At 43.5% G+C, this 13,733-nt stretch overlaps 1 protein-coding gene across 1 annotated transcript in view; it reads right to left on the bottom strand.

Moving 5' to 3' along the window:
• Window positions 1-1,093: 1,093 nt before the first annotated feature.
• Window positions 1,094-13,733, bottom strand: part of ERBB2 (erb-b2 receptor tyrosine kinase 2) — a 64,574-nt gene continuing 51,934 nt past the window's right edge. Inside the window, exons 17-27 of the mRNA XM_044447121.1 lie at window positions 13,276-13,414; window positions 11,882-12,004; window positions 11,465-11,563; window positions 11,155-11,340; window positions 9,932-10,087; window positions 7,109-7,184; window positions 6,869-7,015; window positions 4,968-5,065; window positions 4,366-4,539; window positions 2,537-2,789; window positions 1,094-1,787 (exon numbers count right to left, since the gene is read on the bottom strand). Of these exons, the coding sequence (XP_044303056.1) occupies window positions 1,399-1,787; window positions 2,537-2,789; window positions 4,366-4,539; window positions 4,968-5,065; window positions 6,869-7,015; window positions 7,109-7,184; window positions 9,932-10,087; window positions 11,155-11,340; window positions 11,465-11,563; window positions 11,882-12,004; window positions 13,276-13,414 (1,840 nt within the window). The 3' untranslated portion in view covers window positions 1,094-1,398. The remainder of the gene's footprint in view (window positions 1,788-2,536; window positions 2,790-4,365; window positions 4,540-4,967; window positions 5,066-6,868; window positions 7,016-7,108; window positions 7,185-9,931; window positions 10,088-11,154; window positions 11,341-11,464; window positions 11,564-11,881; window positions 12,005-13,275; window positions 13,415-13,733) is intronic.

The following is a 13,733-nucleotide window of genomic DNA, read 5'->3' as shown; positions in this document are numbered from 1 at the left end:
TAACTCCAGATACAACTTCAACTCCCAGAAGCTCCTGTCAGTATAGCTTTTAAGTCCAAAATTTCTGGAGATTTCTGCTCATCCTTCTGCAGAATTGCCCTCTTGCTGGAGTCCCTGATGAGCCAGATCAGTTTGACTTCTGGATTCTCTCACCAGAAGCTGCCACAACAGCTTGTGGAACTTGTAGAAGAGCTGCCCCCAGAGGAAGTGTATTTCAGTTTTCTCCATAGACTGGAAATCTCCGTTTATCCCACTTAGAGGAAGTGGACTACAATGCTGCCCCCACCCCTTAATAATTAAGTAGTGTAGAAAATGAAAACATGTACAATTCTCAGATATACAAATACCTATGACACAACTGGATTTAAGTCAGACACAGCAGAGAAATCTCAATGTACCAAAATAGCACCAACTTGAAAACACAAGATTAAAAGGGAGCTGTGAGATGATATAGGGGGTGAGTGCAGTGGACTTCAGAAACAACAGATGACTAATCCCCCATCACACACTCATAAAGAACCCAGTCTGTTAGGTTACAATGTCTGCCTTGTGTTACAGAGGGCATTTCTACAGATGATCCTTAACAGTGGCATCTAGAGTCCTGGCATGTAGACAGAGCACAGCCTGTCTATCACAATGTATGTGCAGGGCTGGCTCCAGAGGGCAGCAGGGTCAGGCAGTTGCTGGGGCCTTGTGAGCAATGGCAGACCCAAAAAGGCAACGTGGAGAAGCTGGCTAAGATCAACAGTGGACAGTTTGGTGTGCAGTGTGACTTCTTAGCATGAGTTATCTGAGCATGAGGTGTGCAGGGTGTCTCCTGATGCTTGAAAGGGCCTATAGACAGTCAAACTAGTTATCTTACGAAGACCGCTCCTGAGATCTGTAGACTGGCCCCTTCTATGTGCAGTCTGAAAGTGGCTCCTTCCTTTATTATTTTTCAAGATCAGTTTACTAACATTTAACTAAATAGAAGATCATGGAAGATCAACCAGGGTCTGGTACAAAAGTTAAAAGAAGTGAGCCTAGGAATTTGCTTTTTGAGTGCTGGAATTGAACAATACCCCAGTCCTTCTGTACAAAAATCCACTTCAGCATTTAGGGAAGCAGGAAGTCATGATGTCGCTGCTATTGTTAAACAATTAAGAATCAGAAGTCCTTGCCAAGCTTCTGCAAGTCATCCAGAGCTTCACCACTAGATCCAGATCTACCTTCTGCCCAGTCCTGCCTCAGCCCAACTGCAAAATGAGGAAGAGGAACAGGAAGGATCTGCTTGGCCTCAAGAGAGGCATTAAGCCCTTAATTAATCCTGCTCATCTTGCATATATTTGTGATTCATTACTTTGTGTCCTGAGCTGCCTTAAAAGTGAAAACAGATTTCACTGATGATAGGAATGACCTTCATGCAAATTCCTTTGCACGAGTGATGGATTCTGCTAGGCCGAGATACTCGAGGTTCTCTGCAGTTGGAGTTGTAGTGAAGCTGTTAGTAGTGGTAGCAGGAACAATGGAGGCAGTGAAGAATTCTGCTGGATTGCTCTTGGGAGTCTCCTGATTCCAATAATAGAGATTGTCAAAGGCTTGCGGCAAAGGGCCAGCCACGGGAAGTGTGCATGGAGTCAGGTACTCTGGATTTCCCACCACATGGGTGAAGCCGCTCTGGTAGGCATTATTTGGTTCCTTGATGAGGCCATTCTTGCCTAAATGACCCTTTGGCTTTCCCAGTGTGGAACCTGGTGATTGAAGGTTCTTGCTGAATGGAAGGCCATTCTCTGGCTGGTTCACATACTCTGCAGCAGAAAGAAACAGCAAAAAGAACTAGGCTAGTTAATTAAACATCTATACTATCCAGTAGCTGAAGCCCTTTGGACAAACCATAAAATTTAGCAGGACAGAATATATGTTAAAGTTTAAAATGCTAATAGAAAACCAAAGTAAAAGTTCTTGATTAACTTGCAGTGTCTTTCCATTGTGACTTAATAGCAGCCTTTGCTTTTGACTGCTGACTCAATTTTAATCAGGCTAGAAATCAGGCTAGAAACTTGCTTTAGAAACAAACTGAAGCCCACACCAAAAACATTAAGGGTGCAGTCCTACAGTCAGTAGACAATGGGTGGCTGGCCATTGGAAAAGGCAGAGTCTTCCATTTAACTTCAAAAAGCCCTCCAAGTCACAACAGGGACTCTGTTTTTGAAGACTCTTTCTTCCCTCCTCACAGATGGCAAAGTTCTTTGCCTGCACCTGCAGCTCCAAAGATGGAAGGGGATCCATCATCAGGGCAGGCACTGGGGGGTGGAGAGGGGAGGAGTGAGGCACTGCTGTTCTCTGAAGAATCCAAGCGGTGCCCCCTGCCACTCCTCCTCCCCTGGGAGGAAAAAGACAGCTGAAATTGGCGGTCTAAATATTTTGGAAGGTGAGAGGAGCACAGAGGCAATCCTAGTCATGGCACTCTTCCCACCGCTGCTGGATGCCCATAACCTTCCAGGCACCCAGCACACAAGATACACCACTGTAAAGAATCCAAATAGCGCACACGTACCTGGAACCACATCCGAGGGCTCCGGTGAACTGCAGCTTTTGACATCCAGACTGTCGTTTTGCTTAGCCGCGGCACTGGTGGGATCTTCACTGTAACGCTGAAGAGTGCCGGGCTCCTTCTGTGGTGCCTTGCTTGCTGCACATTCCTCTTTGAGCAAGTCAGGCACACCATCTGACTCTTTGGAGAAAGATGAGCCCAGATACTGAGCTGATTCCTCGGTCTCCTCTGCATCCATTTGAGTCTCTGTGGCGCTCTGCAAGGAAACAAGCGGTTATGCACATCAGTTGCACAGCTGTCCCAGGAGGTCTAGGAAGTTGATACTCTGCTTATAAATGGAAATTGATGGTATAGGCTTGCATATGGTAAGTATTTCCAGAAGCTTAGTGTTTTATTCCATACTTTTTATGGGCTTCCATTCCACCATGAATATCTCAAAAAAGATGCAACTTTTGATCAAAGAGGGTAGATTTGGTCTCCCTGATATTTCTTTATATCATGGGGCCTATTTGTTGACTTGCATTAGATTGTGGTCTTTTTCACTTAGATTAGATTCCTCTCAGTTTTAGAATCTTCTTTTCTGGATCCTCTTCCCAATTGGATTACACTGTGTGCTCATCAATTGCAGTTTGCATATTTCCACATGTCAAATTAAATTGATGGCAGAATCTGGACTGAAAAATTGGCAAGAAAGCATTTGTTTGGTGGATTTAAATGGACTGGCTGATTTTTACTTTGGCTCAGTTTGTTGGTCTGGACGTTAATTTTTGCCATTTTCTACTCTGTGCATAAATATAAATTGCCATGGCAAAATATGCCACTGGGGGGGGGAATAATTTCTAGATGAGTTCCTGCTACTTTTACAGCTTAGAACCACCTGAGTTACTGGAAGCATTCACTGAGACTGAGCAGCTACTGTGACCTATAGTTCATGTGTTTAAATACCTATTATCAGTGCATAAATACCCAGGGTCTCCACTAAGAATGGTATAATGAACTGGAACGCCCCGTTTTGTCCAATCAATGGAGTGCTTCACTGCTACCTGCTTCAGAAGAGGTCACGAATCTTCAGCTACACTTAATTCAGCAAAAAATGATGTTGCAAGTATACTGGACACCATGACAACTCTGATAAGGGCTTCATCAAATCAGCCAATTGTTGGAGGTGCAATGCTGCTAATACCTCTTTATATGTTTTGGTAATGCCCAATTACAGTTTCCTTCTGGGAAGAGGTAATAATACAGATAGCTCCTATGATGGAAAGTTCTTTAATGTTCAAGGATACCCATGTTCTCTTGAATTATTTACCTGTCCCTTTGAATTTAAGGCAAATAGACTTCCCATGCCTTTTGGAAAGCTAAAAGACTAATAAGACCACAGTGGAAAGATAAAAGACCATTTGCCATAACATAATGAGAGGAAGAGCTAATGAAACTTTCAAGTTTTGAATGTGTGACCTTTAGGTGTAAACCAGAAATGGATGGATGTTTGGGCTCCCTTTGTTGGAGTTTCTGCATCATTATTTTCAATAGCATTAGTATGCTCTGTTACATACTAACACATAAGAATACATAATATATCTGTATGTAATGTTATAGATCTTAACCAATTTTATCCAAAAATAGCAATGTTTTAGTTTGCTTTATCCTTTTTCTACAAAGGATTACAAAAAAATAACTATGTTTTTGTAAGACACAATAAAATTAAAAGAAAATCTTGCATATCAGATTTGCAGATGTGTACATGCCCCCCTCACAAGGGAGGAGAGTATTCCACACTGGAAGTAGAATGTAACCCAGATATAAATTGGGTATATTGTTCATATACTTACTCTGGTTGAAGGAATCCTAGATCGATAGTCAGCTGATGCCTCCCCACTGAAGAAGCCCTGGTGGGGGACTAGGTACTCTTCTGCATCCACCAGATCTTGCATATCTTCCTCTTCTAGCAAAGTGCGGTAGAAAGTACTGTCTATGGGGCTGACTAGACCCATCTTATCATCATTCTATCAGCAATAAAAAATAATATTAAGTATTTGAGGCTTTCAGAATTCTCCTCCTACTGCTGAAAATGTAGGTAGAAGGGAATCTGCTTAAAATAGCACATCTTCTCTCAATAATTTTTACAATGAACAGCTAAGATAGGTAAGTCTTATTATATTCATCATGTTGATAGTAGGTTGAGGCTGAATGAGTAGCTTATCTAAGACCAACTGCAAAAGATAAGCTTTGACTTGGGGACTTCCTGGTTCACAGCTCATACTTGTAAAAATTATGCAACAACAAACTAATTTGCATGCATTTGGCAGAACATGTTCTTGTCTTTTCCTACCCTCCCACCCTACCCCTGCAGTTGAGTAATATAGTTACTGTGGGAAACACCCCTTAAGCGATAGCCTTCTGCAGAATAAAGGACAACCTGCAATTTGCTCACCTGGATGACCACAAAACGTTGTGGATCCCTAGCCATGCGTGTGAACTCCGTGACCAACTCTCGGAATTTGGGTCGGCATTCTGAGTCGATCATCCAACCTATGGGGCAAATACAGCAGAAGTATTCCTTCAGTATGTCAGATCAAATTAAATCTTCATAACAGAACTAGGTTTCTTTGCATTGTACATAATGCCCTCAATATTTTATATTGTTAATTTATTATATATTGAATGTTTTATATTTTAATTTTATGTTGTGAGCCGCCCCGAGGCTTCAGCGAATGGGGCGGCATAGAAATGTTTTAAATAAATAAATAAATAAATAAATAAACCTGCATGTGGCCTTCAACCACCATCTGCACAGCTTGCAAGATCCTGGAAAATGCTGCTCCTGTTTGTATCTCAGCTGAAGACCACAGTTTTTAGTATTCTAAAAAACTGTTTGTTCCATGTATAAGCAATGCAAATAAAACTCAATGCAGTCCTAGGCAGGGACCAAATAAAGCAGGGTTCCTTCTCAATTGCGCAGAGAGTTGTAGTTGCATTCAAGTTATGTGCTTAGTGAAACAGGGCCAGGAAAAATATGATACCAGTTTCTACATGCTTGAGGCTTGCCCTACATATGCAAAAATACACATTCATAAAATAAAAGATTAAAACTCCTCCAAAAATTCCTAAGAAGAACCTGTCAAGTTCTGAGAGGTGTGGAATGGTAATGGCAGTTGTGCCTATAAAAGAAAAAGGGGAAATGGTCTAAAGAAACTAGGCTGATGGTGTGAGTATCTGTGGTTAAGAACAGTTAATACACAGAAGGGTAGGGTATCTGTTGAAAGCCAAACCACAAAAAAAGGAGAATGGAAGACAGAAGAACAGAGAGAGTGGACCTTCTTGAGCCTGTACTAACTTTCGCTGCCAAGTAAAGACCTTTTCATTTAGTATCTGTTTTTAGAATCATTATTTCATTTGCTTTTTGCTGCTGGTTTTAGATTGTATATTATCCTCCAGTTTTCACACTTTATATTAGTTGGATTTTATATGGATTTAGATGGTATTGTTTTATTTTATTACATTTATGCTGGTGTTTCTGTTCCTTGAGAGCCACCCAGCAAGCCCTTGAGCTATGGGGCAGCATACAAATGGAATGAATGAATGAACAGTTTGTCCAGAAAGTCCAAATTAGTGTCTGGGAAAACTGCATTCTACAACATATATAAATCATATAAACAGAGAATTTTTGCCTAATTTCTACATATTTATTCTGCAATGTTTGTAATTGCTCACCCTTCCCATGACATTAAAACTTACACAGGATATTAAAAACCCATCCACAACCAGAAGAAATCTTACTGAACTACCTGTCTGACTTCAGAGATTTCAGGAAAAATTGTCTGCAAACCTTCAAGTATACATGTGCAATCATAAGGGCTAAAAATGTGCCTTTGGTTAAAAAATGGTAGTTGAATGCTGTGTCAAATAACACATTTTAGGCTTGTTCTGCCCTGTGGAATTGGAGCAGTTACATGGCTCTAAGTATGGGCCAGCAGAGTTAAATATTAATTTAGGACATTTATATGTGATCTTTGATCAAATATGTCAAGATAGTTTACAAAAAATATATTGACTCAAAACTGCCTGCTGTTAAAAGTTATCCTTCTTTGTACCAAAAGGAAGAAAGCTATCTTATCTCACCAGCCCCAAAAGGTAATCATTATAGAAAATACAAGTTTACTGATGCAGATCTTGTTTGTGACACGGTCAAGGTACTCTAAACATCTGGTACAGGTCAGTCTGTCGCTGGAAGGCTGAGAATGGCAAGACTACAGCAATCAGCTTTTGTCCCTTTAGTTTGTTTCAGCCCTTCCTCATCCCTTGCAAATCTATCAGCCATCTCTGGTCACTTACATTTCACCATGATCATGTAGACATCAATAGTGCAGATGGGAGGCTGGGGCAACCTCTCTCCTTTCTCTAGCAAATCAGGGATCTCTCGGGCGGGGATGCCATCGTATGGCTTGGCACCAAAAGTCATCAGCTCCCATACAGTAACACCTGGAAAGAAAGAAGCAAGGACACTCCCATTAAGTATGAGTTAGGTTTTCACAACAGGTGCACATGGGAAAGACTACAGTAGAGTCTACTTACCATAGCTCCACACATCACTTTGGTGGGTGAATCGTCTGCGCAAGATGGACTCCAGTGCCATCCATTTGATAGGCACCTGAGCAAGGCAAACAGTAACAGAATCACAGAGCTGAAAGGCGCCATTCAGACTATAAAGTTCAACCCTCTGTTCAGTGCAGGATTCCAGTTTAAAACATCCCCGATAGATAGTAGTCCAGTCTTTGCTTGAAAACCTCCAGCAATGCTGAGTCCATTAGGCTCCTTAGGCAGGTGGTTACATTTCTGATTGCTCTCACTGCTAGGAAATTTTTCTGGCCTAAATTGAAATCTCCCTTCCTAAATTTAAGCCTGTTATTTCTTGTCCTGCAGTCCTGGCTGATAGAAAACAGATTGTGACCCTCCTCTCGGAGACAAGCTTTTGGTACTTGAAAAAGTACATTTTCCAGACTAAATATACCCAGCTGTCAGAGCTGCCTCACCCATGAAGCAGGGTGGGACTGAAATCATGGTGCCATTGTGCGGCAGCAAATCAGCTTGCTTCCCCACCTGCAGCCAACCTGGAGAGCCCACCACAGCTCCAGCAGGTGCTTGTGGTGAGCTGCCCACCCCACTGCCATCTCCACTTCCAGTGAATGCTCCAAAGGACCCATTGCAGCCGTTTCCCTGCTGTGGCATTTGCCACAGTGAGACAGTAGCCAGTGGGGTTGTTCAGAGCGGCCACCAACCCCCATTGGTGTGGGGCTCTGGAGCTCTTGAGCAAACTTGGGATTTGCTGGACACCTCACAGTCTTAATCATGTTTAGGCACCTTGTGAAAACCCCCTGCTGCCATCCCAGCAAACATAACAGCAAAGGAAAGTCGGTGGCAAGAAGGCTTGTGTCAGACCTGTCAGTTCCTTTATTCTTCCACATTCCTTCCTTCCTGTAGAAACTCGGGGCTTTCTACAGTTTTCTTCACTTGATCAACTGCAACTTCATGGTCCTTTTCACGGGTATTGTTTCCAAGGCAAGAACTTCCCGTCTTGTAACTGTGCATTTGATTTCTTTTAAGGAAGAAGTTTCTACTTCTCTCTGCTAAATTTCATTCTTTTATTTTCTGTCCAGCTCACCTGCTGGTGCACATTTTGCAGTTTTCCCTGAGCCTTTAGGCAGACACTTTTGTACCTTCCTGAGCACCCAGAGAGTTAGGGGAAAGTGTAAAATGCATTTCAGGATATGGGCAAGCTGGAGGTGGGGTAACGAGTATCTTGCCATGAAAGAGGTGAAAATCCCAGATCACCCCCTTTTTGTGTGCAAAGATCCCTTGCAGCCTTTGTTTATTTTGACAGTAGTCAAGAGTAAAGACAATCTGCAGCCTTTCCTGGGCAACATCCAGCCTTAGTACTTGCTGTGCTTTGGCAGCAGGCAAACTCTAAGGCTTTGCCCCAGCCAAGCCTTCAAATCCCTTGCAGTTGCACAACTGCACCTAAAAGGATAACACAAAATAAAGGAACTTGTTTGCACACTTTTTTTGCACAATGAAAAAAGACAGACCAGTTCTGCCCTAAACTCACAGCTCCTCCAAAAGCGCCACTGTGGCACTTTGAAAGGACTGTCAGCGTCTCTGGGAAAAATGGCAAGGGGGAGATCTGTAGTCAGCCCAAAACAGCTTGTGATTGCGCCAAGGATGGGGATGATGGCAACTTGTTCCTTCTGTGGTATTCCCTGGGATACCCACAGATGGACCGATGGGAAGGAGGGGGCCAACCACTGTCTATCAGGCCCACCATGGGTCATTTCACCAAGTCACCCATCCTGGATGACTTAGTGTGACATGTGAAATTGCCCATCGTATGTGTGTCTTAGGCCTAGTTCACAGCGAAGTGGTAGGCCTTGAGCTGAACCATTGCATGGGACTCACGATGTAGAGTTTCCTTCCGTACTAAGCATTCCCTACATGGCTTCTTTTCTTTATCTAAACCTAAGCTGGCAGGCAAAAAGCTAGGTCACAACTCCTTTTCCCCTGTTTTGCCTGGAGAAGCAATCCTTCATGTGTGATCCCACATGACTAGAAATGGTGCAGCTCAGGTGTGCGATTACCATTTCTGCTGCTGCTTCCAACAGTGAGGCCAAAGGCTAGAAGAGATAAAGGGAGCTACTTCCGCACCCTCAGCACCCTCCTGCTCTGTACAGAAGGAGAAAGTGCAGCAAATTGAAATGCAATTTAAAATAACTCCACAATAGCCAGGAAGGGTAGCAACTTGGAGAAACAGAGGAGCGGCTGAGCATGAATGTCCTGCAGTTATTGACAAGTCTTTCTTATGCATAAACATTGATTTAGAATGGTCTTTACAAAATTCAGAATTACTGCTACTACTTTTTTGTGCTTTTTTAAGACCAACAGTGTGTTGTGGACTATACCCCATCAATGCCAGAAAGCAGCAGGCCTTGGCTCCAGAAGAGGCTGTGCTATAATCTCAGCCAAATATTGTTTAGTGATGCCTTCAATTATAGTAAGGGAAGCTTTTCTGTATAGCACAGGCTTCTCCAAACTGCTCCTCTCCAGTGTTAGACTACAACTTCCATCATCCCCAGCCCACATGGCCAGTGGCCAGGGATGGTAGGAGTTGTACTCCAACTTATCTTGCAGGAACCAGCTTGAGGAAGGCTGCTTATAGCTAATTCGCTGAAAGGAACCAGGCTTCTGGTCATGTGCTAGAATTGCCGCCTTCTCCAGCAATACTGGTGACCTGACCAGTCAAATTGGGGGCAGGCAATGTGGCCTCTCAGGCCAATAGGAATCCCAATTCCACAACATCTGGAGTACCACAGGCTCCCCATCCCTGCCATAATCCTTTCAACACACCTTTCCTCCATCAGCATGGTATTCTGTCTCATCAATGTCCAGCAGCCGAGCCAAGCCAAAATCTGTGATCTTCACATGATTTGGGCTCTTCACCAGGACATTCCGGGCAGCCAAGTCCCGGTGAACCAGGCGGACATCCTCCAGGTAGCTCATGCCCTGAGAGAGAAGGAACAAATACTTGTCAGCTTCATTCTGAGTTGAGCCATAGGGGGTTATTCCCGGAACTCTTTAATGGACAACACATGGGGTGGATAGGCACCCTCACCTGACTTAAGGAATGAAGGGCTCTAATTAAAATCAATTTCTTCATTTCTGTGACATCAACAGAACATTTCTAAATTTACTTTGAAAAGCAGAAGAGAAGTGAAAACAATTGTGGCGGTTCTTGCCTGACCCCGCTGGTGTACTTCTTTTCAGCAACTTATGAAACAGAGAAGTCTGAACAGATGACACTGATGATAGATTATTATTCCCCTCTTTCTATTTGGGAAATAGCTATCGAATATCCCAAATACAGGCCTTGCTCAGTCCCGCTACCCGTCATTCCTTTAACTGGGCATAGCAACAACTGGTTTGGCTTGTTTTGCAAACAAAGCATATGTTCTTCCCAATGTTAAGTTTATATACATTTGTACCAGTTCCAAGGCTTGGAGGAGAAGAGGGGCATCCACAGGATGAGTAGCTTGCAAGTATAAGGGCAAATAACTGCATTTATATGTACGTATATTTAGGAAATTGCTGTAAAACACACAGAGAATGCAGAAATTCTTATATGATTGGATTCCTCCTAAGTTCCCTATTCTGTGCTAAGTCAACTTCTGGTTGTAATCCAGTAGACATACGGACGTACTCTGCTCTGCTTTTTCACAGTGCAGCCCCTCCTGCACAACTTCACCAGCTGAAGTTCTCTTACCTAGACTGTTTATAAAAGCACTGGATTCAATCATGAATCCATTCCCATGACTGCCTTCCTAAGAGCTTTCCTCATGCCAGTCCATCTAAAGTATGTAGCATCTTCAGAAAGTGGTTACATCAGTGATATGATTAGGTTTGTTTTATTTGGGAACAGGGAGAAGAGGAGAGGAGGGGAGGGGAAGGGAGGGGAGGGGACTGATTGTATACAGTAATGGTGGGACCCAGGCTGTGTGCTGCAGCTGAACTAGATGCATGCCAGATGAACTATGACCAGACAACCAATGTCCCTGCCCTGAAGCCCCACTTACCTTTGCTATCTGCACACACCAATTAAGGAGATCCTGGGATCCAATGCGGTCCTTGTTCTCCCGCACGTAGTCTAGCAGGCAGCCGTAAGGCATGAGCTGAGTCACCAGCTGCACTGTTGAGGTGAGGCAGATTCCCAGCAGACGTGAGACGTATGGGCTGCCCACGCCTGCCATGACGTATGCCTCCTGGGGCAGTGGGGAAGAAGGCAGGCATTAGACCTTGCTTTGGAAACAGAGCTGGTTGGCAAAACCCAGGAACCCGACAACCTCCAACTGGGGTGGGGGGAATCATCACTGCTTCCCCACTCACATCCAAGATCTCCTTGTTGGCTTTAGGGGAGGTGTTTTCCCGCAAGACTTTGATGGCCACTGGGATCTTCACACACTCACCATCTGGAATCCAAACACCCTGCATGGGCAACCAAGAGAAAGCGCACAATATATTAAGCAGGGATTTTTTAACTACAGGAAGGTAGGAAGGGAGAAAACAGCATTAGAAAATTTGGCAATACTGTCCGAAATCAAGATAATCAAAATACTGTCCTAAGGCAGGAAACTGGCCTAGATATTAAACATCCCATGGAGACTGTGCACACACTACACACAAACTGCAAATTTCCCAGGAAAGGTTTTTAACATCTTCATCAAATGGTTCCCGGATGAATCCCAGCCAAGGCCTCCCACAGTATGAACCCATGTTTAACCAATTGATTCCCCTTATCCTCACCTTGTACACTGTTCCAAAAGCACCTGAGCCCAAAACCTTGACTTTCTTCAATTCTGTCTCCTTGAGAATGCGCATTTGAGCCTGGTTTGGCAGGGCTCCGCTGGGTGTCAATGGTTCCACCAACTAACAGAATCCAGAAAACAATGGGATAATAAGAAAGAAACAGAGAGGAGTGCATTCACTCCTTCAGGTAGTCATCAGGATGCAATACAATTATCTAGGTGCCATGAACATGAAAGAAAGCAAAAACATGTGTTTGGCCACTTCTGCAGGGGTTCTTCAGAATGGAAACTCCTTTAGGACTATTTAAACATGCTTTATGTATACATTTTACTGGATCAGAGAACAACTGGCCATTGTATTCAGCATTCTGTTTCCAGCAGTAGCCAGCCATATAATCCTGGAAGGTTAACATTCAACAGTATACTGCCTGTATACAAGGATGCTCCATTTAATTATTGTGGCTAAATGAAATGTACAGAAATACGATTCCCCTTGCAAGGGTAAAATGTAATAAATGTTACTAACATTCAAAATGTTATATGAATCTTTGCTGGAGCAATATGTTGGGAGTTTTTGGGAATTATCCCTGGTAGTAGTACAGAATCCCTGGAAGGGATACTGGAGATCATCTACTCCAGATGTGAGCGATTTGTAATCCTCCAGGTACTTGAGTCCACAACTCTCAGCAGCCCTAGCCAGCTCAGTCTATAGTAAGATCATGGGGGTTATAGGCCAGTCATTGGGGGAGGGGGGGACAAGTTTCTACTTCTGATCTTGTTCAGCCTCTGCATAAACACCTCCAAGCAAAGATGAATCCACCATATCCCAGACAGTCTGTTCTACTGCTGAACAGCTCCCCACATTTGGAGGTTTTCCTATTGTTCAGCCAAAATCTGCTTCCTTAAACCTATTCATTCTCCTGCTCTCAGAAGCAATGGAAAATAACTCTGCTCCATTTTGACATGACAGCCTTTCAGATAACTGAAGACAATTATTTCTTCCCTTAATCTACTGTTTTCCAGGCTAAACATACCTAGCACTTTCAACCATTCCTCAAAGGACTTGGTTTTTAGATCCCTCACCAATCCTGGTCGCTCTTTTCTGGACATGCTCCAACTTGTCAATATCCTTCTTAAAATGGAACACTCAGAACTGGGCACATTATTCTACACACAGTCTAACACCGAACAGAGTAGAATGGTTATTTCTCATGGTCTGGGCACTAGGCTTCTGTTAATGCAGCCTGATAGCATTGACTTTCTTAGCTGCTGCGTCACGCTGCTGCCCCAAATTCAGCTTGTGCTCCGCTAAGATACCTAGGCCCATTTCATGTGGATTGCTGCCAAGCCAGGCCTCCCCCGTGCTATATGAATGATGGCTGCCATCCATACTTCAGTCTCCTGCAGAAGACGCCGCATTGTATGCTTCCTCTCCTGCTGCTTCCTCCGGTTTATACAAATGATGATAAGCAGCAACAGAACTAGAGCAAGTGCAGCACCCACGACCCCAGCAATGATGGATGTAGCCTGGCTGGAAGAGGAAAGGGAGAGAGAAAAGCAACATCAGCAGCCTAAAGCAGAAATGGCAGATCATTTCACCTAGGGGCAGAGGGCAACTCTTGAAGCACACATTATTTTATCCTAAAATATTCTCTTCGGTATGTTGTTTGGAGCTAAGAAATGTACCATGCAATTTAGGGAAGTGCAAAATCCAAAGGATAATTAAGTTCTAATCATTAGTCCTTTCTGTAGTGTCACTCTGTCCTGAAAACTGAGGATAATTCTGTTTGTTTGGATGTCTTTTCAAAGTTTAAACAGTTGAAAACCACAGGCTTTGCAGCAATCATCCC

Source organism: Varanus komodoensis, unplaced genomic scaffold, assembly GCF_004798865.1.
Source record: "Varanus komodoensis strain SLA01 unplaced genomic scaffold, ASM479886v1 scaffold50, whole genome shotgun sequence".
Lineage (NCBI taxonomy): Eukaryota > Metazoa > Chordata > Lepidosauria > Squamata > Varanidae > Varanus > Varanus komodoensis.
Note: the sequence above shows the minus strand (reverse complement) of the source record. Positions and strands in the feature narration are given on the sequence as shown.